This window comes from Oncorhynchus gorbuscha, linkage group LG07, assembly GCF_021184085.1.
Source record: "Oncorhynchus gorbuscha isolate QuinsamMale2020 ecotype Even-year linkage group LG07, OgorEven_v1.0, whole genome shotgun sequence".
NCBI classification, from domain to species: Eukaryota; Metazoa; Chordata; class Actinopteri; order Salmoniformes; family Salmonidae; genus Oncorhynchus; species Oncorhynchus gorbuscha.
In genome coordinates, this window is record NC_060179.1 from 69,093,662 (window position 1) to 69,117,327 (window position 23,666).

General features: G+C 45.7%; 1 protein-coding gene across 4 annotated transcripts in view; it reads right to left on the minus strand.

Moving 5' to 3' along the window:
• The window catches only part of srbd1 (S1 RNA binding domain 1), a 106,783-nt gene that overhangs the window by 24,835 nt on the left and 58,282 nt on the right, over positions 1–23,666 (minus strand). For all 4 annotated transcript variants that reach the window (XM_046357344.1, XM_046357342.1, XM_046357343.1 and 1 more), the window contains exons 15-16: positions 21,590–21,681; positions 16,264–16,346 (exon numbers count right to left, since the gene is read on the minus strand). In XM_046357344.1, coding sequence (XP_046213300.1) covers positions 16,264–16,346; positions 21,590–21,681 — 175 coding nt within the window. The remainder of the gene's footprint in view (positions 1–16,263; positions 16,347–21,589; positions 21,682–23,666) is intronic.

The window sequence follows — 23,666 nt, forward strand, 5'->3', positions numbered from 1 at the left end:
CCCTTTATTTAGCAGTGTAGATCAGAAATACAGTGTAGACAATGTTCTAAATGACTATTGTAGCTGCAAATTGCAGATTTTTTAAATGGAAAATCTACATAGGCACACACTCCTGCATTCCAATGGCACGTTGTGCTAACAGTGAAGAGGTGACTCCAGGGTGTTGTTCTTCGAGTTGCAAAAAAACAAAAACATTCAGACTGGCCAATAAAAATAAAAGATTAAAGAAAAAAAACACTGGAAAGGGGAACTCTGCCTCGAAAGCCAGCATCCGGGAGTCGCCTCTTCACGGAGTTGCCTCTTCACTGTTGACGTTGAGACTGGTGTTTTAACTTCTTCGAGATAGGGGGCGCTCTTTTAATTTTTGGATAAAAAAACGTTCCTGTTTTAAACAAGATATTTTGTCACGAAAAGATGCTCGACTACGCATGTAATTGACAGCTTTGGAAAGAAAAAACTCTGACGTTTCCAAAACTGCAAAGATATGATCTGTGAGTGCCCCAGAACTAATGCTACAGGCGAAACCAAGATTAAATTTCATACAGGAAATGGTCCAGATTTTGAATGCCCTGTGTTCCAATGTCTCCTTATATGGCTGTGAGTGCGCCAGGAATGAACCTGCACTTTGTGTCCTTTCCCCAAGGTGTCTGCAGCATTGTGACATATTTGTAGGCATATCATTGGAAGATTGACCATAAGAGACTACATTTACCAGGTGTCCGCCCGGTGTCCTCCGTCGAAATTATTGCGTAATCTCCAGGTCCATGCACGTTCCCTTTTCTTCAGAGGAGAAACCAAACTGCCACGAATGATTTATCATCGATAGATATGTGAAAAACACCTTGAGGATTGATTCTAAACAACGTTTGCCATGTTTCTGTCGATATTATGGAGTTAATTTGGAAAAAGGTTCATGTTGTAATGACTTAATTTTCGTTTTTTTTCTTACCCAAACGTGATGAACAAAACGGAGCGATTTGTCCTACACAAATAATCTTTTTGGAAAAACTGAACATTTGCCATCTAACTGAGTCTCCTCATTGAAAACATCTGAAGTTCTTCAAAGGTAAATGATTTTATTTGAATGCTTTTCTTGTTTTTGTGAAAATGTTGCATGCTGAATGCTAAGGTTAAATGCTATGCTAGGCTATCAATGCTCTTACACAAATGCTTGTTTAGCTATGGTTCAAAAGCATATTTTGAAAATCTGAGATGACAGTGTTGTTAACAAAAGGCTAAGCTTGAGAGCTAATATATTTATTTCATTTCATTTGCGATTTTCATGAATAGTTAATGTTGCCTTATGGTAATGAGCTTGAGGCTATAAATAGGATCCCGGATACGGGATTGCTCGTCGCAACAGGTTAATGAAGCTGCCAGTTGACGACTTGTGAGGCATCTATTTCTCAAACTAGACACTCTAATGTACTTGTCCTCTTGCTCAGTTGTGCACCAGGACCTCCCACTCCTCTTTCTATTCTGATTAGAGACAGTTTCCGCTGTTCTGTGAAGGGAGTAGTATACAGCGTTGTATGAGATCTTCAGTTTGGAATATCCTTTATTTCTCAGAACAAGAACAGACCGACAAGTTCCAGAAGAAAGATCTTTGTTTCTGGCCATTTTGAGCCTGTAATCGAACCCACAAAATCCTGATGCTCCAGATACTCAACTAGTCTAAAGAATGCCAGTTTTATTGCTTCTTTAAAATCAGGAAAACAGTTTTCAGCTGTGCTAACATAATTGCAAAAGACTGAGGAGACCACGCTCAGGGTTTTCTAATGATCAATTAGTCTTTAAAAATGATACACTTGGATTAGCTAACATAACGTGCCATTGTGTTAGCTAACACAACGTGCTATTGGAACATAGGAGTGATGGTTGCTGATAAGGGGCCACTGTACACCTATGTAGATATTCCATAGCCAGATACAATAGTAATTTACAACATTAACAATGTCTACACTGTATTTCTGATCAATTTGATGTTATTTTAATTAACAAAAAAATGTGCTTTTCTTTCAAATACAAGGACATTTTTAAGTGACCACAAACTTTTGAATGGTAGTGTATATGGGTCATGGTCTGGGGCTGTTGGGGTAACTGAGGGTTCGGTGTAGGCCCCTTAGTTTCAGTGATTGGAAATCTTAACGCTACAGCATACAATGACATTCTAGACCATTCTGTGCTTCCAACTTTGCGGCAACAGTTTGGGGAAGGCCTTTCCTGTTTCAGCATGACAATGCCCCCCGCGCACAGAGTGAGATTCATACAGAAATGGTTTGTTGAGATCAGTGTGGAAGAACTTGACCAGCCTGCACAGAGCCCTGACCTCAACCCCATCGAACACTTTTGGGATGAATTGGAACGCAGACACACGAGCCAGGTCTAATCGCCCAACAGCTCTTGTGACTGAATGGTAGCAAGTCCCTGCAGCAATGTTCCAACATCTAGTAGAAAGCTATAAAAGAAGCAAAGCCCCGGGGCCTATGATTTCTTAATCCGGCCCTGGGCCCACCTGTGTGTGTGTGTGTGTGTGTGTGTGTGTGTGTGTGTGTGTGTGTGTGTGTGTGTGTGTGTGTGTGTGTGTGTGTGTGTGTGTGTGTGTGTGTGTGTGTGTGTGTGTGTGTGTGTGTGTGTGTGTGTGTGTGCGTGCCAGAGTTCATTCAGGAATTCACACAGTAAGGCCCAGTAGTGGAGCCACAGGAGCCCAGAGAGAAGAGACCCAGGGGTAAGGGAGGGAGGGAGGAGTAGGAGGCTCTGATTTAAGGCCCTGCAGTGGCAGCCTAACACTAGGGTTTAGCAGCACACTGATACTTCCAACAGCTGGTTCAGGATTACCTACTTCACTACACTACAGACCAGGGACAGGATGGAAGACAGTCATATTGACATGGTTACCTTGTACACTACACTACAGACCAGGGACAGGATGGAAGATAGTCATATTGACATGGTTACCGAAACTGAAGTATTGCACTCTAAACATAGAAAGCAAAAATTGTGTGGCACAAAAATGAAATAAAAACAGGTGACATTGGACTTTGTACGGTAGCAAAAGTATTACGAATCACACAAGCACAGTATGGCGACTGCACAACTGGCAGCATCAAAGGACTAGTCCCTTGATCAATGACTTGAATCTGTTTGATGGAGGGTGTTTGTCTTATGTTACATTACAACACACCTTGATCAGAGAGGTTTGGCTGTGACCTCTGAGTCACCCATTAAACAGAGAAAGAGAGAGTTACGACACCATGAAGAGAGAGAGAGAGAGAGAGAGGTGGGAAAGATGAGCTCATAGAAATAAGAATGAATAGAACAGACTTGGAAGCTCTAACCCTGGCAATTCAGATTGTAAATCCCAGCTAGCCTGATACATTGTTTGCTGCCTCCATTCGGGATGCATTGTTTCAGTTTCAATGACTTAATAAATTACTCAATATTCTGGACAAAAACAGACAAATGTAACTAAGGCTGGGAATGTCAATACAATCAAACTAGCAAGGGCAATGATTACAAGTATGTCATACCATAGCTAATAGGCTAGCATATCTATTTATGTAGCAAGCTAAAAACATGGAGCCTAACGTTAGCTGGATAGCTAGCTAGATAGCTGCTAGGAGGATGTCATGTCATTGAAGGAGTGGGTAAGTGATTGACCTTTTCCCCTCAGTTTTTCGGTAGCTATACACAGCTCATTTGGTTAGCTAGCAAGAACTTCAACAACTGTTATCCAGTTAGCATATCTCTTGCGTTTGCAAAATCACTTTGGCTATCTTCTCCAATTTCAGAGCACTCTTGTCTGAGTATGCCAGAGCGCCGAACAACTGATGAATTTACGAATGCGCAACACCTGCTGAATATGACCAGGAATTATAAAAGCTGACGGCAGAAGTAAAAAAAGTAGGCAAAAAGTAGTCAAGTAGTTAGTCAAGAACGCTCTAGATAACATTTAAAACAGCCTAACCAGCTCTGATGCGGCGTGTAAAATGGTCAGAGTGAGGTGTTCTCTCATTTGTGTCTGGAAGTAGCAAGCCAACTTAAACTTGGGTACTTGGTTGGGACAAACATGCATTGGCAGGCAGGCTGCAGAAGGACAAGGAGGTTATAATTCCCCATCATTTATCAGTGCAATTTTGATGGCCAATACGCTGAAAAAGTTTGAGAGGTTTTATCTATTGTTCCTTAGTTAGACTTAAGCTCATCTTGCTTAGATGTTGATCATGTTGTTGTCCAAATATTTTTTATTTTATTTGTCACATACACATGGATAGCAGATGTTAATGCGAGTGCAGCGAAATGCTTGTGCTTCTCGTTCCGACAATGCAGTAATAACCAACGAGTAATCTAACCTAACAATTTCACAACAACTACCTTATGTGTAAAGGGATGAAGAATCTGTACATAAAAATATATGAATGAGTGATGGTACAGAACGGCATAGGCAAGATGCAGTAGATGGAATAGAGTACAGTATATACAGTGCCTTGCGAAAGTATTCGGCCCCCTGGTTAAAAGCTGTGCTTCGCGCTTTTAGTTTCGCGCAAATGCTGCCATCAATCCACAGTTTCTGGTTTGGGAATGTTTTAATAGTTACTGTGGGTACGACAACGCCGATGCACTTATAATAAACTCGCTCACCGAATCAGCGTTTTCGTCAATGTTGTTGTTTGACGCAATGCGGAAAATATCCCAATCCACGTGATCGAAGCAATCTTGAAGTGTGGAATCAGATTGGTCGGACCAGCGTTGAACAGACCAGAGCGCGGGAGCTTCCTGTTTTAGTCTCTGTCTATAGGCTGGGAGCAACAAAATGGAGTCATGGTCAGCTTTTCCGAAAGGAGGGTGGGGGAGGGCCTTATATACGTCGCAGAAGTTAATAACAATGATCCAGTGTTTTACCAGCCCTGGTAGCACAATCGATATGCTGATAGAATTTAGGGAGTCTTGTTTTCAGATTAGCCTTGTTAAAATCCCCAGCTACAATGAATGCAGCATCAGGATATGTGGTTTCCAGTTTACATCGAGTGAAATAAAGTTTGTTCAGGGCCATCGATGTGTCTAGCTAGCTAGACCGTGGGAAAACTACTGCTTGCTATTGCACCTGTTGGCCTTCAAAAAGGCAGACGTTTCCATGAGTTTTTGTAAAAACGGTTTGGGAAAGTAATAATTTGTAGAGTGGCTCTATTTTCCCTCAGCATGCCTTTATTCACTATTCTGAATACAGTACCAGTCAAAAGTTTGGACACACCTACTCATTCCAAGGTTTTTCTTTACTTCTACAATGATCTACATTGCAGAATAATGGTGAAGACAAACTATGAAATAACACATATGGAGTCATTTAGTAACCAAAAAAAAAAGTGTTAAACAAATAAAAAATATATTTGTATTTGAGATTCTTCAAAGTAGCCACCCTTTGCCTTGATGACAGCTTTGCACACTCTTGGCATTCTCTCAACCAGCTTCATGATGTAGTCACCTGGAATGCTAATTGAAATGCAGGTGTGCCTTGTTAAAAGTTCATTTGTGGAATTTCATTCCTTCTTAATGCATTTGAGCCAGTTGTGTTGTGACAAGGTAGGTTTGGCTTACAGAAGATAGCCCTATTTGGTAAAAGACCAAGTCCATATTGTGACAAGAACAGCTTAAATAAGCAAAGAGAAACGACAGTCCATCAATAATTTAAGATAAGGTCAGTCAATCAGGAAAATGTAAAGAATTTAGAAAATTTCTTCAAGTGCAGTCGCAAAAACCCATCAAGCGCTTTGATAAAACTGGCTCTCATGAGGACCGCCACAGGAAAAGAAGACCAGGAGTTACCTCTGCTGCAGAGGATAAGTTCATTAGAGTCACCAGCCTCAGAAATTGCAGCTCAAATAAATGCTTCACAGAGTTCAAGTAACAGACACATCTCAACATCAACTGTTCAGAGGACACTGTTAATCAGGCCTTCATGGTCAAATTGCTGCAAAGGACACCATTAAGAAGAAGAGACTTGCTTGGGCCAAGAAACATGAGCTACAGACATTAGACCGGTGGAAATTGAAATTTTAGTTCCAACTGCTGTGTCTTTGTGAGACCCAGAGTAGGTGAACAGATGATCTCTGCATGTGTGGTTCCCACCGTGAAGCATGGAGGAGGAGGTGTGATGGTGCTTTGCTTGTGTCACTGTCTGATTTATTTAGAAATGAAGGCACACTTAATCAGCATTCTGCAGCGATAAGCCATTCCATCTGGTTTGCGCTTAGTGGGACTATCATTTGTTTTTCAACAGGACAATGACAATACACAACTCCAGGCTGTGTAAGGGCTGTTTGACCAATGCGGAGAGTGATTGAGTGCTAAATCAGATGACCTGGCCTCCACAATCACCTGACCGTAACCCAATTGAGATGGTTTGGGATGAGTCAGACAGCAGAGAGAAGGAAAAGCAGCCAACAAGTGCTCAGCATATGTGGGAACGCCTTGGAAAAGCATCCCAGGTGAAGTGTGCAAAGCTGTAAAGGCAAAGGGTGGCTACTTTGAAGAATCTCAAATATGAAATATATATATTTTTTGGTTACTACATGATTCCATGTATTATTTCATAGTTTTGATGTCTTCACTATTATTCTACAATGTAGAAAATCATTTTTTTTTAAATAGAGAAAAACCCTTGAATGAGTAGCTGTGTCCAAACTTTTAACTGGTACTGTATGAAGAAGAGAAATACTGGATATTTTTAACTCTTACTACGGCGGTGATTTGACAAAATTACAATTATGGCCTTGCATTGGACGTCCTTTCTTGGTCTCCCCCCCCCCTCTCCGGTCTTGGTCTCTCTCCCCCCCCCAGGTCTTGGTCTTTAAATTCGGTCTCAAACACAACACTGGTTAATACCAGTGTTTGTGCACTTCATTTGTATATTTATGGAAGACAGAACAGCTAGCAACATACAGAGATGGCCCCACCCATACCTCTACCATAACACACAGGCGAGAGGGGGAGGAGAGGAGCAGTGTGGTGTCCTACACCCTCAAGCGGGGGACAAAGAGGGGGGATCAGGTGATCTAAAAGTATATATATTTTTGGTGAAAGGGCCTACGATTAGCATTTCCCCCTGAAAACGCTTACTGCCTGGCCCCGTTTGCCATGTAACTCGATCACTAGCTGAACAAACAGCACCTTGTAAACCGATAACAACATGTGAGCAAATCGCCCCCTTTGTGTCAGCACTAACACGTTTTCTAAACAGCCAGGGAGCATGCTCTTTCCACTGGTCCTGAGAGGGCAGTAAGAGAAGTAGGGAAAGCTGGGACCTCTCCTCCTGAGGCAGTGTGACAGAGCTGGAGCCTGTATATTACACCCCTACAACTGGTAACTCTGCACACTGTCTTCAGGCAGGCAGGAAGGGGGACTCTGTGGGCCTCATTGTTCTTTACCTGAAGAATCCACATGAGGAAGAAGGTAAAGATGGAGTGGGGTTGGAGACCATCTAAAAATATTTGTATTTTCTAAAGGGAAAATCAAATGCAAAGAGTTCCACATACTGTACTACATATGGAGGGGAAGTAAATTATACCCTTTGACTCAGTAATATTGAAGTCAATATCTTCTCTGTCACTTCTACATCTTCTAGTGAACTTCTACAGTATATTGCATGAGTCTAGGTCTGGCTGTGGGTGCTTGGTCGAGTGTTAATACACATAGCTTGTATTTTCTGTCCCCTGTACATAGCAGGTGTTGATGTTTTAATGCGTTGCTCCCAGACCTGTGTTTGTTGGGTGATGGCAGGCCTGCTAATGACTGCCCAGGGGTTCTGGAGGGTTACGGGGACTGAGGGCTACTGCAGCCTAATGGAAGGATGAGTTGTGGTGATGAGAGCCCTGACACACTGGGGCAGGAGAAATTAAAGAAAGCAAAATGAAAGCGAGAGGAGAGAAAGAGAGAGCAAAGTGTAGAAATAAGAGAGCAGAAAGAAAGTAAAAGGGGGAAAGAAAAAGAGAAAATAAAGAGGGAAAGTATGGAAGGGGGGACAGAGAAAACAGAAAAAGGAGAGAAAGAAAACGTAGGAAGGAGAGGAGTCCCACTGGGCCATGTGACAGGGTGATTGACAGCTGCCAGGAGGGGGGCCAGCATGTGTGAAGTGACCTGACCAAGGAGGACAGACAGACAGCAGAGCAGAGTGACTGTCCAGAAAGGCAGGAAGCGTGTGGGATTACAGAGTAAACTAGCAGCGTCACCGTGTTTGTCTAACTCCACAGTCCACTGGATAACACCACCACTGTCACTCACTTCCATTGGTACTGGCATTGCCACTGCCCGTAACTCATCACGTCATTCTTGCTCATCCATCATAACCCCACCAACCCCCCTAACATACTTTATGACCTGTGGGTCGGATATCACTGGGATTTGGTTCATGTGATGTTTTTCTGTCCTCTGCCATTCGTACAACATTAGTCGTGGTTTTTACACTGCGGCAGTGGTGACATTAAACCTTCAGCACGAGTTCCTGGGAGAGAGAAACAATGAGCGTGTGGAGCACTCAAGCCAAGGTCTTTTTCTCTAGCTTGTCTACACTCCTACTCTTCCCCTAGTGGCTCCATAGGTGAAACACTGCTGTTTAGCTGAACTTTTCAGCCACATGCAGTTTTGGGACTAAAATTAACTTTCCAAACATGAATATTCTGTAGCAAAGCCTGAGAAGACAGATTTATGACACAGCATCATTTCTGGTGAGTATTTCAGGAACATAGAGAGAACAGAGAGAGCTGGGAAGCACCTGTAATGTCACACCGGTCTGAAGAGTCTTTTCACACAAGAACAGCACCTCCTGTTTGACTCTGCTAAACATGTTCTCACATTCCTGCTGTAACCTTAGAGAGGTGAGACACGTGAGCAGGGTTGTGGAATGCACTATGCAGGTGTGGACAAACACACCAACAACCCTCACACAATATTATAGTGGAAGTGCTACCCAAACAAAATTTGAAAATAAAGACATATAAAACTATTACAAAAACATTCATGTTGTGGTATTCAAATGAAAAAAGGTAGTATAAATTATGAGTTCCTCACAAAAATACGACAAAGAGATATTGTGTATATGTTTCCCATTAATGAGTCTAACCCTTGGCTTGTGTTGCTTAACCATGGCTGAGGATGGGGTGTAGGTGTGTATGGAGGGAAGGTTCTCACAGTCCCAGCGCGGGCGTGGATGAGAGGACACCTTTAAAATGTTCCCCTCCAGCCAGGTTCAGCCTCAGAACAGGAATGCACACTCATTAGGAACCCATCAATCACAACAGCCTAGGAACTATTTTTAACACTGGCCCAGGGGCATTGGAGGAGTCGTTTACAGGGGGCGCGGGCAAATTTATGATGCGGGACGCCCCTACTGAGCGTATTATCGCTGGCACGCCGGGTAAAAACACCCTCTCCAGCTCGGTAAAGGAGGAACGGGAGAACACAGTACTGGTGAAACAGAGGGATGGATGGGAGTGATACAGTACACCCCACTCAAACAAGGAGCAAAACAACAACAAGATGCCCAGATGACCTCAGAGAAAGTGTATTAAAGTATTGTGTCTTTAAGGCCTGAGTTCCATCCCAGAGTGTATGACCTTACATGTCCAGTTTGTTTGTGTAACAGAGTAGTGGTGTCGGAGTGGAGCGAGTAAGAAGAGGCTAGGAGGTTCTGCTCCATAAAACACACATTCACATCATTCAAAGTCAAAGGCAGGCAGGCAGGCACGCTGTGGGCTGCAGCAGCAGGGCAGACGTGTGTGTGTGTGTGTCTGTCAGCACAGTCAGAGCATAGGGCCCTCACAGCTTTCCACTCACTTTAATGTGTCACTGAGAAAGCCTATGGAGCGTATCTCCTTCTGCCTCCCCCTCCTCCCTCTGTCCCCACCCCCCCTACCTCTGTCCTCACCCCCTCCTCCCTCTGTTGTCACCCCCTCCTCCCTCCCCATCCTCAAACCCCCTCCACGTCCTCAAACCCCCTCCACGTCCTCACCCCCCCACCTCTCTCCACTCTCCCCCTGTCCTCACCCCCTTCTTCCTCTGTCCTCACCCCGTCCTCCCTCTGTCCTCACCCATCTCCTCCTCCCTCTACCTCACCCCCTCCTCCCTCTGTTCTAACCCCCTCAAGCCCCCAGGCTGTGCAAGCAGTACCCCCCCACACACCTTCTTTCTCTACCCCTCTGATCCTCTCCTCAGACTCCAAGCCCAGCACTTGGAATCAATCAGAGGTGTTCAAACATTGCCTTATCTATAATTGAATAAGCAGTGAGTTTACTGGCACCTCACCGTGCCCTTCCACACCCGCACACAGAGTGAATGGTCGAGAGACTGACAGCTGAGCCCAGCGACGGCCGCTTGCGATGTTAGCCATGAAGACACAACACCAGAAAACCAATTACGCCATTGACAGACTGTGGTTAGTTTGGGAAGAATTTGGGGTGTTTTTTTTACACTTATGACCCCCCCGCCCCCATGAAAGCATAAACACTGCCAGGACGAGGGTAAAAAAGGCAGTACCCCATCCTCACCCTACTACTTCCAACTTACCCAAAACCCACAACTCCCACCCCTCACCCCAGCCCCCATACCACGGCGGTGTGGAGAGGTGGGATTAGATTCAGGTGCGAGGTCCTGTTTGGGTTGGACGGGCCCCAGTCCAGAACAAAGTGTTTCTGTCTACACTCAGCCCAGTTAACAGCTTATTATGAGACGATGCCATTCCGAGATGTCAATCAGTCGGCGGGGTCACGACAGACAGAGGGAGACCCCGCTTCGCTGGTCTAACCAGCTGCAGGCTCTGAAAACATATTTCTCTCCGAGTTGGAGAGACACAAAAGATGTTTAAACGAGATCCCTTTACATGGCCCCTCCCCCCCAACCCCACTATGGCCTCATGGTAACCAGAGCCAGGTATTCTCCAGCAAACATTAAAGCCCCCAATCAAATAGGAGAGAGCGAGAGAATGTCAGAATAGTAGATAGGGTTCTGAAAGAGGCGATTGCGGAGGCGCTGACTGACGTGGAGCTGTAATGGTGGTCAGTGACTAACTGGTATCACTGACTGACACGCATTCATGAAGCCTATCACTTAAGGTCTGACAACTGCCTTACAACCGTACAGGAGCCAGAACGGCAGTTTCTACTGAGGCCCTTAGGGTAGTGATTGTATGGCCCATAATGAGGGCTACCACTGAAAATGTTTTCGTATATACAGCGAATTTGTTACAGCCATGGCAGTGTTGAGTTTATGGAAAGTGTGTGTGATATATATATATATATATGCATGCATGCAAGTGCCTGTGTGTGTGTGTGTGTGTGTGTGTGTGTGTGTGTGTGTGTGTGTGTGTGTGTGTGTGTGTGTGTGTGTGTCAATAAACAGTCGTAAATCAGAAGGCAAAGCATCATGACAGTGAGGAGATGGTTTGATGTTATTGTAACAGCCTTGATGAACAGCCCTGAGCCCTGTGCTATTCGGCTGAGGGCTGTGAGAAAGCCTGCCAATAAACACCTGCCAACAGAGCGGGCTGTCCTCCTCTTCCTCCTATCACACCTCTCAGTGGAGACACACTCCCATTCTGCTACAGGGCACTACTAGTAGAGCATGCGGTGAGAAAACACACACACACACTTCACTACTCAGAAAGATCGGTTGTTATGTAGCCCAACAACAAATTCTGCATTTCCCTGAATTCCCTCACATACATGAATAAAGCTGGAATCCTGAATGGTGAAAGAGTCACGTCCATTAGTGATAGTACAGCAACAAGTTACTACAAACAAACACTTTTCCCCCTCTGATATTATTGTCCTCGGGTTCGAGGAGCACAATATGTACTGGTGGTTTATCATGCTGCGCGACGCACCTCGGCAACAAAAACAACTGTTGTTATAGGAAAGCTATAGTATGAAAACAATTATATTCTCCATATTGCCTCGCATACTGTACAGTGCTGTCCAAATTGTAAATCCCATTGAAAAACAATGAAGTGGGTTTTCACTCCTGAGCTGAAAGATTTAGGTAACTAGGGCACACCTGTACAGCATAGGAAAAACTCTGACACTAACAGAGGAAATGTGAGAGCGAAATTGGGTTACAGTGAAAGTTAGGGCTCCTCCTGTGTTTGAGCCACAGCCTTTCAGTGGCAAAACGTCATTTTTTTCCCACGCTCAGAAGCTGCTTTCAGGCAAGAGCCATCAATCACTGTCACCCCTACATCACTTGCCACCCCTCCTTTCTTCCCTCCTTCCACTTACCCCTCTCTTCCTGTCCGCCCTGCAGGCACCTATAGACTCAGAGTCGGAGAAGAGCCCAGAGGGTCAGCCAATCAATACGTGTCTACCAAACAAGACCTTGAGAATGCTGCTAGGACTACCGATGGAAGTGACATCACAATCACCTGCCATGGGCCATAGAGCCATCTCACCTGCCTTGACACAAAACCTGCCCTAACTTAACTGCTAAACAGCACACTTTCTCAGGGTGCTCTAGGGGAGGAGGGGTATGGGGGCAAGGAGAGGGGAGAGAGGTGAGGAGTGACAGCTTCTTTAATATCCGGCTGTGTTTCACTGTGTTTTCAAACACAGCTGGGGCTGAAAGTATGACCCAGGGGATTCCCCTGAAGTGAGGCTCCGCCCACATCACCAGTGATTGACATGTGAGAACAAAGCCACTGTCAACAGGAAAGTGTTCATGTCAGGGAAAATACACACAGTATCCTTCTGGGAAGGAAGATCGTAGACCTAGATCATCCAAAAACCATTAGACATCATTTTGGTATCATGGTATCTTTGAAATTTGCTTCAATCTGAATCTATTTCTTATCTATGAAAATATAAGTTGGAATCACATTTTAGGCAGATTCGTCCAAAACACATCAAGTACATGTATGACTGTGCATAACTTCTAATAAATAAATAACTCAAAAATACACGTCTTCAAACTGAAGAAACTGTTCAGTTCTTTCTACCGCACGTATTTGGAGTGAAAATGACATTTTCAGCAGGGTCCCTCGGCTACAGATAGCTCCAATCAGATTTTATTGCTCCAGTCTCTTTCACCCATCCACCCATTTCCTTGCTCTCATCAGGCCTGTCAGTCAAGGGTGTGAAAGAGGCGCTGTGTGTGCACTTTATTTCTGTTTCACTTGGCTGGGTGTTCTCTAGCTTTCTGGGTTAATAAACTCCATGCTAGCTAAGTTAGTGTACAACACATATAGGGAGTTAGCCTGCAGTACTAGCATTGACAGTCACTGTTTACAGCAGAGCCTGTTAGTCGAAAAGCACTTGCCACTTTAGTCCTTACAACAGTGTCTCAGACCATCCAGTAAGGCCAAACAAAAGAACCACACAGCTGGTGAAACAACACAGAAACTGCCTTGTGAGAACAAATTCAAGACAAGAACAAAAAACACTGAGCTTGAGAGATCAAATAACCCAGAACTGAGGTCTGTACACTACAGGTCTGTACACTTCCCCCTCCAGCCTCAGTCTCCCTCAACTCTGAATCTCTGGTCCCCACATCACTCATCACGTCTCAGCCCCAGCCGCCCGGCTCCGGTTCCCTCTCCCTCTCAGATCATGTGACAGGGTAAATAAACCCTCTACGCTGACAGACGCGAGGGGGGACGTCACCGTGACCCGCGCCGGGCGGGGGAGCACAGAGTGTCAGACCCACGGCCCATGGGGGAGGGGGACACTGGCTGGCTGGCTGGCTGACCAGCACCGTCTTGGCTAGCCGTCGGGAGTGGTCAGCCCACGCAGCAGTCTGGTTCTTTTGAGCGGGGGAGAGAAGAGACTGGGCTGGAGAACAGTGGAGTGAAGACAGAGGTCTTTGGGGGGGCTTCACTGATCTCTCAGATAGCCCCATATTTCACTGCTGCATTGTTCTGTGCTGTGAGTGTGTGTGTCTAAGGGCAGTGGACTGTGAATTGGCCTGGGGACACAGCTCGTGGGCTGTCTTCTTCTCCCAGGGAACATCTGCTTTCAGTTAGAGTGGAGAAAGAAACCAAAGGCTGAGGAGGAGACCTTGCACTCAGAAGAGGGCCAGTGTTTATGCCTGTGTGTGTGGCAGAGTTTACACTTGAACTTCATGTACATTGGTAAATGATGTTTGAAAGTGTGTGTATGCAGGAACAGACATAGAGTGTCTGTGGTTTAATATTCTTTTTCAGTTTGAATACTCCCAGACATCTCTGTCTATCATTGTCATTCTGCACTGAGTTTCTTCTACTGAACGACCACCGACCAGAATGCATTGCGTTGCCTCCAGCTCGTGTCGAACTCCAACGAGAGCACCTTCCTGTAACCATCTCTAGGGGTGCAGGCGGGCAAACCTCACCCCCCCTCACTGGATAAAGGGTGCAGACAGATTCTCTGTTTGTTTTTCATTGCCTAGGAACTCCTAATAACAACACAGCTCTACAGCGGGGAAAACACTGCGTCTTTTTCTCTCCTTCACCAGCCTCCCAAGAAACAACAAACTGTTTCTTCAGTAAAGTAATCTGCATTTATTTTCACTTAAGGTCCTCCAGAGTTGAAGCTGATGTTTTTTAGCAGAGAGAGGGGGAAAGGGATAGTGAGAGAGATAAAGAGAGAGCACAAAGGAGAGACAAGAGTGAGCAATAGCTAGAGAAAATACTAATTTGTCCCAGCTCTGTGTCAATATATGATGCTACCAGGAGGGCCTAATTTCATTAATTTGAGGAGAAAAATGGATTAGTCATGACACGAGGCGGCGAGAGCAAACCGGCCGGAGAAGGATTAGCTCACTGCTCCTGCTGGCTTCTGTTTGGACTAGCCAATAATCTCATTTCAATACCAACACTCTGCTCTGGGCAGGGAACGGAAAAGACTGGGGTCAAAGAGGAGGTATGGATCTGTACTGTACTGAGTGTAAAGGGAGGGAGAGATGAGAGGTAGAAGACAGTGTGAGGACTGAGTGTAAAGGGAGAGAGAGATGAGGTAGAAGACAGTGTGAGGACTGAGTGTAAAGGGAGAGCGAGATGAGAGGTAGAAGACAGTGTGAGGACTGAGTGTAAAGGGAGGGAGAGATGAGAGGCAGAAGACAGTGTGAGGACTGAGTGTAAAGGGAGGGAGAGATGAGAGGTAGAAGACAGTGTGAGGACTGAGTGTAAAGGGAGGGAGAGATGAGAGGTAGAAGACAGTGTGAGGACTGAGTGTAACGGGAGAGAGATGAGAGGTAGAAGACAGTGTGAGGACTGAGTGTAAAGGGAGGGAGAGATGAGAGGTAGAAGACAGTGTGAGGACTGAGTGTAAAGGGAGGGAGAGATGAGAGGTAGAAGACAGTGTGAGGACTGAGTGTAAAGGGAGAGAGATGAGAGGTAGAAGACAGTGTGAGGACTGAGTGTAAAGGGAGGGAGAGATGAGAGGTAGAAGACAGTGTGAGGACTGAGTGTAAAGGGAGGGAGAGATGAGAGGCAGAAGACAGTGTGAGGACTGAGTGTAACGGGAGAGAGATGAGAGGTAGAAGACAGTGTGAGGACTGAGTGTAAAGGGAGAGAGAGATGAGAGGTAGAAGACAGTGTGAGGACTGAGTGTAAAGGGAGAGAGATGAGAGGTAGAAGACAGTGTGAGGACTGAGTGTAACTGAGGGGAGAGAGATGAGAGGTAGAAGACAGTGTGAGGACTGAGTGTAAAGGGAGAGAGATGAGAGGTAGAAGACAGTGTGAGGACTGAGTGTAAAGGAGAGAGATGAGAGGTAGAAGACAGTGTGAGGACTGAGAGGTAGAAGACAGTGTGAGGACTGAGTGTAAAGGGAGAGAGATGAGAGGTAGAAGACAGTGTGAGGACTGAGTGTAAAGGGAGAGAGATGAGAGGTAGAAGACAGTGTGAGGACTGAGTGTAACAGTGTGAGGACTGAGTGTAAAGGGAGAGATGAGAGGTAGAAGACAGTGTGAGGACTGAGTGTAACGGGAGAGAGATGAGAGGTAGAAGACAGTGTGAGGACTGAGTGTAGAAGACAAGGACTGAGTGTAAAGGGAGAGAGATGAGAGGTAGAAGACAGTGTGAGGACTGAGTGAAGACAGTGTGAGGACTGAGTGAGAGAGATGAGAGGTAGAAGACAGTGTGAGGACTGAGTGTAAAGGGAGAGAGATGAGAGGTAGAAGACAGTGTGAGGACTGAGTGTAAAGGGAGAGAGATGAGAGGTAGAAGACAGTGTGAGGACTGAGTGTAAAGGGAGAGAGATGAGAGGTAGAAGACAGTGTGAGGACTGAGTGTTAAGGGAATCACTAACCTGGTAGGTTCCAATGCCGATGTGTTTCGGGTCAATCTTCACCAGCTCAGCCAGCGGGTCCTGAACTCGTCTCCCTATGGACACTGGGAAAAGTATAGCCCAACACAAACTAATTAATTACTATTAGGCCTAACCAATACACGCAAACAGAGAAATTGTCTTTTAAAATACCAGGAGGGATGATGAAAAGTAAAACAATAAATGACATATTTCATATAGTAACAGACTTGATTACACTTATTAAATATGCATGTTAGGGGCTGTCCTAAGGGCACTCATGATTGGTGGGGGATCATCTTAATGAACTCCACGGCTGCAAGCCAATTAGAGTGCCTGCACCTGTCACTGAACTACACCCACCTGTCTCCAGGACACATCTGGAGACAGCCCTGCTTTCTCACATAAACACACTGGGAGAATCTCAATTGAATTTCCTTGATTCCTCGCATCCTTCTCAAAACACATTGGATCTCATTAAATGGGTTTTGAGGAGGCGGCGAGGTGATAGGTTACAAGGAATCAAGGAGATGCAATTGAGATTCTCCCCTGGCTATTATCCCATCTTCCTCCCAAAGTATGCACTTGTTCATGTGGAAGGAAATGACTGGTACACGTACAACTGGTACACATATATAAGAAGCATGGTGGAACCTCCCTGCAGCCCATTCCTCCACCAATACAAGGTTTTTAGATTTGTTGGAAGTAGTGAACAAGTGTACACTTCAGGAGAAGAGATGCAGCACGCACACACAAACGCGTGCAAACACACACACACACACGTTTAATGATGATGTTTGTAATACTTGAAGTCGAGTTAAATGTAGCTAAATCCCTTCTCCAGGGTGGCTGACAAGAAAAATGATAAACATTACTAAACACATGACATCATTTCACAGCCACTACAACATATGAGAACAGAAACTATTTCCAATCCAAATACACAAAATAGCTCACACACACACACCCTTAACGCTCGTATTCCTCGTAGAGATCACATTAACGGAGTTCTCAGCAGTAGAATCTCAAAATAGATGCAAATAGACCTAATACCAAACTCAATTTAAAGCCAATAAAACTCTAATTAAAAGAGAAATAAACCCCAGCGAGAGCTTGCGAACGTCATCTGTTTATATGCCAATGACAACATAACGGAGTTTGGTGAATGGGACCAGTTGAGTGTGTTTGGTTAAACACGGACCTAAAACAGTGGAAGAGATGGACAACATGTGATTAATAGAGCATGCTAGGGCCAACATGTGATTAATAGAGCATGCTAGGGCCAACATGTGATTAATAGAGCATGCTAGGGCCAACATGTGATTAATAGAGCATGCTAGGGCCAACATGTGATTAATAGAGCATGCTAGGGCCAACATGTGATTAATAGAGCATGCTAGGGCCAACATGTGATTAATAGAGCATGCTAGGGCCAACATGTGATTAATAGAGCATGCTAGGGCCAACATGTGATTAATAGAGCATGCTAGGGCCAACATGTGATTAATAGAGCATGCTAGGGACATATCATTCAAAAACCACAAGAATTTTACACAAATAGTGGAGTCACCAATGAACTGACCATGACAGTCTATGAGAGAGAGCCTATCAGCGCTAACCCACTGGAGAGCTACCAAACATCCAGTCCATGCCAGATTCCTCTCCTTGGTGAATCTTTAGCTTGGCTAGTAAACTTTTCAATAAGTGCTGGAGAGAGCACTGCTAGTCTCTGCTTACAAATGACCCCCCTATTACGGCGAGAGGACTCGGAGGAGAGAAGTGCTTTTGTGTGTGCTGTACAAGGCCTGGGCTGAAATGCCATCCCTGTCTAAATATTGTTGCAGGCTGCAGTTTCCCACAGGCTTCCAAGGAGAGATGCAGAGAGTGAGGCATTGATTCCACATGCTCCTCCGTCCCAGTCCCACCTCAACTACGTACATCCAGCGAGTCATCTAGCAAAACACACCACCACATCCTCCTCCTCTTTCACACCGACTCGGCCTCGCACATCTAGACAGTCCTCCACCATAATGCACTTCACCATATCATCCACCAGTCCAACATTCATCACCAGCCACTTTACTCAAACAAACACCCGCATCACCGTCATTTCAAATATAGTCTTGTATGATGTAACATAGGCTACAATCAAGCGGTCTACTTACATATTCACACATAATTACATATTGAATCAATAACAAAACACTTCGTCATCACTGATTTAAATACATACACCCACAATGCATCCACTAGCCTGATAGTGAACCAGTGAACCACAGAACTATCCACTCAGACACTCAACAAAATGCTCATGATCTAGCCACTACCGTCTCCCACTCAATGTCATATAACCATCGCATCGGAGTTCAGAGTCCCGACAGAGGGGCAGTGGAAAATCTAAGGGTGTTGTCATTACCTTTCCACACTAGGGGGCATCAGTACTCCCTCTCAGGAGTTCAGACCGACCAGAGCAGGGGGAAGAGTTCTAGAATTTGGAAGTGTGGTGTAAAACAACAAGCCCTTAAGGCCCTCTTTGTTCAAAAAACACACTCTACGCTGACAAGCACATCCACATACTGAAAGCACCCCCCCCCCCCAGAACAATCTTTCTACAATGTCCTTCTAAACATTCTACTCTATTGCATCCAAGATAAATGCCCACACATTATTACACACATCCAAAATAAAACACAACATTACTTACGCCTTTCATTAAGGGGATAAATATGTCTCCCTGGGCTTGCTAGCGCTCTTGACCAGAGGACAATGTATGAATAAATCCACAGCTTGATTTACTGTTTTTATAGAGGAAGTCTGGAATAATTCTCAAATCCTGTTTTGGAGAGCATTTGATTCTTTTCCAGAGTTTCTTAAATGTGTTTCTGTGTTTGAGATGGCGCATTGTGCAGAGTGTAGAGAGTTTGTGTGGTCCGTCACACAGCCTGGACCCTGAGGGAAGTCAGATTTCACAGCAACATGATGAGTTCTACAGAGATGACCAGACTGCTAGGATAAGGGACCAGAAGAGTTTGTCAATAACATGGCACCATGTCAGTGTTGACTGATGTGGGATAGTTCAGGTTAATGTCAGTGCTTGAGAGCTACCAACAACTGAAGTTATTGACCTTAAAACAAATGCAGTGGTGTGAGAAAGTCCTGGGCAACATAACTAGAGTGTTTAACCAGGATGTTTTGTGTCAAGGTTGACCCCTTCATGACTGATTAGTTTAGTGGGTAGACAGGCAGGCAGGCAAGCCTACAGTGCTGTCAGTTGTGTTCTGCAGTGCACTTCCGCTCTCTCACCCTTACAGGCACACAGACAGTGGGGGCGATGAGAGCTGCCAGGCCAGAGCAGACAGCAGAGATGAGAGCTGCCAGGCCAGACCAGACAGCAGAGATGAGAGCTGCCAGGCCAGACCAGACAGCAGAGATGAAAGCTGCCTGGCCAGACCAGACAGCAGAGATGAGAGCTGCCTGGCCAGACCAGACAGCAGAGATGAGAGCTGCCTGGCCAGACCAGACAGCAGAGATGAGAGCTGCCTGGCCAGACCAGACAGCAGAGATGAGAGCTGCCAGGCCAGACCAGACAGCAGAGATGAAAGCTGCCAGGCCAGACCAGACAGCAGAGATGAAAGCTGCCAGGCCAGACCAGACAGCAGAGATGAAAGCTGCCAGGCCAGACCAGACAGCAGAGATGAGAGCTGCCAGGCCAGACCAGACAGCAGAGATGAGAGCTGCCAGACCAGACAGCAGAGATGGGAGCTGCCTGGCCAGACAGCAGAGATGAGAGCTGCCTGGCCAGACAGCAGAGATGAGAGCTGCCTGACCAGACAGCAGTGATGAAAGCTGCCTGGCCAGACCAGACAGCAGTGATGAAAGCTGCCAGGCCAGACCAGACAGCAGAGATGAGAGCTGCCAGACCAGACAGCAGAGATGAGAGCTGCCTGGCCAGACAGCAGAGATGAGAGCTGCCAGGCCAGACCAGACAGCAGAGATGAGAGCTGCCAGGCCAGACAGCAGAGATGAGAGCTGCCAGACCAGACAGCAGAGATGAGAGCTGCCTGGCCAGACCAGACAGCTGCCTGGCCAGACCAGACAGCTGCCTGGCCAGACCAGACAGCTGCCTGGCCAGACCAGACAGCAGAGATGAGAGCAGCCTGGCCAGACCAGACAGCAGAGATGAGAGCAGCCTGGCCAGACCAGACAGCAGAGATGAAAGCTGCCTGGCCAGACCAGACAGCAGAGATGAGAGCTGCCAGGCCAGACCAGACAGCAGAGATGAGAGCTGCCAGACCAGACAGCAGAGATGAGAGCTGCCTGGCCAGACAGCAGAGATGAGAGCTGCCTGGCCAGACAGCAGAGATGAGAGCTGCCAGGCCAGACCAGACAGCAGAGGTGAGAGCTGCCAGGCCAGACCAGACAGCAGAGATGAGAGCTGCCAGACCAGACAGCAGAGATGAGAGCAGCCTGGCCAGACCAGACAGCAGAGATGAGAGCTGCCAGGCCAGACCAGACAGCAGAGATGAGAGCTGCCTGGCCAGACCAGACAGCAGAGATGAGAGCTGCCTGGCCAGACAGCAGAGATGAGAGCTGCCAGGCCAGACCAGACAGCAGAGATGAGAGCTGCCAGGCCAGACCAGACAGCAGAGATGAGAGCTGCCTGGCCAGACCAGACAGCAGAGATGAGAGCTGCCTGGCCAGACCAGACAGCAGAGATGAGAGCTGCCTGGCCAGACCAGACAGCAGAGATGAGAGCAGCCTGGCCAGACCAGACAGCAGAGATGAGAGCAGCCTGGCCAGACCAGACAGCAGAGATGAGAGCAGCCTGGCCAGACCAGACAGCAGAGATGTGAGCTGCCTGGCCAGACCAGACAGCAGAGCAGGACTCAGAAGAGCAGACTAGAATCCAGCAAAGAGCTAAGCCACCAACATAACAACAGAGGTTAAGGTTCATTATGTAGACCAGTCCGAATTTCGCAACTTCTAGCAACGGAGGCTAACTCCTAATTAGGGCAGCATATAGCCTAGCAGTTAGAGCGTTGGGCCAGTAGCCGAAAGGTTGCTGGTTTGAATAACCGAGCCGACAAGGTGAAAAATCTGTCCTTCTGCCCTTGAACAAGGCACTGAACCCTAATTTGATCCAGCGGTGCTGTACTACTATGTCTGACCCTGTAAAACATCACATTTCACTGCACCTATCTGGTGTATGTAACCATAAAACACATATGGTCTATTTCTCAAATCCCATTGTGATGCAAGAGGGGAGGACATATTTTGGCAAGTGGACACTATTTGGCATGACATGCCCATTGACTGAGGTGTATCTCACCTGCACTCCTCAGGTTGGGGTCCAGATCAGGCATTTCCTTCACTGCCGCTGGGCTCACACTGTAGATGGATGCCCCTGCCTCGCTGGTGATGCTGAGACAGAGAGAACACGTGGTTAAAGGAATAGTTCAACAATTTGGCAATTCAGTGCTTTGTTCTACTTACCCAGTCGGATGAAGTCATGGATACTATTTGTATGTCTCTGCGTGCAGTTTGAAGGAAGGTGAAGGTATTTACTGGACCCAATGCTAACTAGCATTAGCACAATGACAAAGTCTACAGTAGCAGCCAGGATCACACAGTAGCAGTCAACCAGTGGCAGAACTACTCACACTCATACCAAAGCCCACTCGTATTGTTACTCTCTTCTCAAAAGTTTCAGTACATGAGTGTGCATCTATATTCATATATCCCCCCCCCCCCTCCAAGTGCCATTTTCCTCCAGCCTCTTCTTTCTACTAAAATATCATCTTCTCACAAAGCATCAATACTAGATTCTTAAGTCCATAAGGCCCTGCTGTTCCTTCCTGCCTTTCATGCATACACTACTTTTTCTTTGACTATCAAGGATGTCATAAGCTCAGGTTTGTGAGACTGATCCACATTGCTTTTAAGGAAGCTTTTAGGTGAAAAAATAATGAAAAAAAGTAAGCGAATGGGGAAGATGGAGGAAAAACAAATAGCCCTAATAAAGATGTACAAAAATAATATGATTAAGGTTCATAAGAAAGAGTCAATGTACTGTCATAACCATCACATCACTCGCAGAGCCCCTCCTTCCACTGATGTATTCTCAGCACCACTTAGATGGCTAGTGTCAAATGCACCATTACCTACAAATCAATTCATTCATTCAGTAACAAGCTCTCCTTTCTCTGTTCGAGGCCCTCTGTCGTAGACACCGACTCAATAAATCTAACCTTTCACCATGGTAATTATCTCTAACGTTCTCTTCCAACTCCGGTGATCACAGACCTTTTCATCAAGCAAATAAGGTTAGAGGCCAAGGCGAATGCTTCTGCTCGTTTATCTACATGAATATGCCTAGGACATGTTCTCAACTATAGAAGTCTACCATGCATACATACATTCAAAAACGGCATTATCTATTATTTTCAATTCTATGACTAATTGGTCGTAAAGCACTCAAGCACATCCAAATACCTTAACAGTTTTACCATTGTGTTGCTTGTTACTTTTAAAATATGGCCATTAGTTCCAGAAATATACCTGATGTGAGGGTAAAAGCCAAAAGGTGGAGCCCCAGCAGACATAAGACAATGTAGGGTGATGCAGAGCTAAAGGACAGAATGAATCCTTAACTAATGGACTTAACCTCCAAGCTTAGTTTGTGTGTGTGTGTGTGTGTGTGTGTGTACAGAGAATCCAGTTGTAGTGTGACACTACTGCCATCTAGAGGACTTGTAAGTGTACTGCTACCGTTTGCTTCAACAGCAGAAGATAAATAATAAAATACAGAATGAAATCCTTATTGGGACCTTGGGACAGAATAGGCTTAGCACTTCAGAAATGTTTGGCCCATAAACACCAGTCATAATAAAAATAAATAAAATGTGGAAATATCGAGCAATAATATTAACATCATCACCCGTACCCGAAAACCCGAGACCTGATCCGAGAGGTTCCGGATCCAGAATTCTATATAATGTCACAGGTCTTGGTCGGATCTGATATGATTGTCACGGGTCTTGGGTATGTGTAACTTTAACTGACTTGTCCGGAAGGACCCATACAGATCCGATCACGACTGCTGCAGTAGATGGAGAGATAGAGAGATAGAGAGAGAGAGAGAGAGAGAGAGAGAGAGAGAGAGAGAGAGAGAGAGAGAGAGAGAGAGAGAGAGAGAGAGAGAAAAACGGTATATTTCATGCTGCTGCTCTTTGCTTTCCACCAAAGTGGCGCGTGTAGCTTGTTGTTGGCCAATCGTTAGTCATCAAAGTGGCAAAAGGATACAGGCATAGAGCCTTCGTGTGGGACAAAAGTTAGGAGAAACAATGGAAGGTGGAATTAAAAGTTATAAAGGAGAATGATAGGCTACAAAGACCAAAAGCCTACAG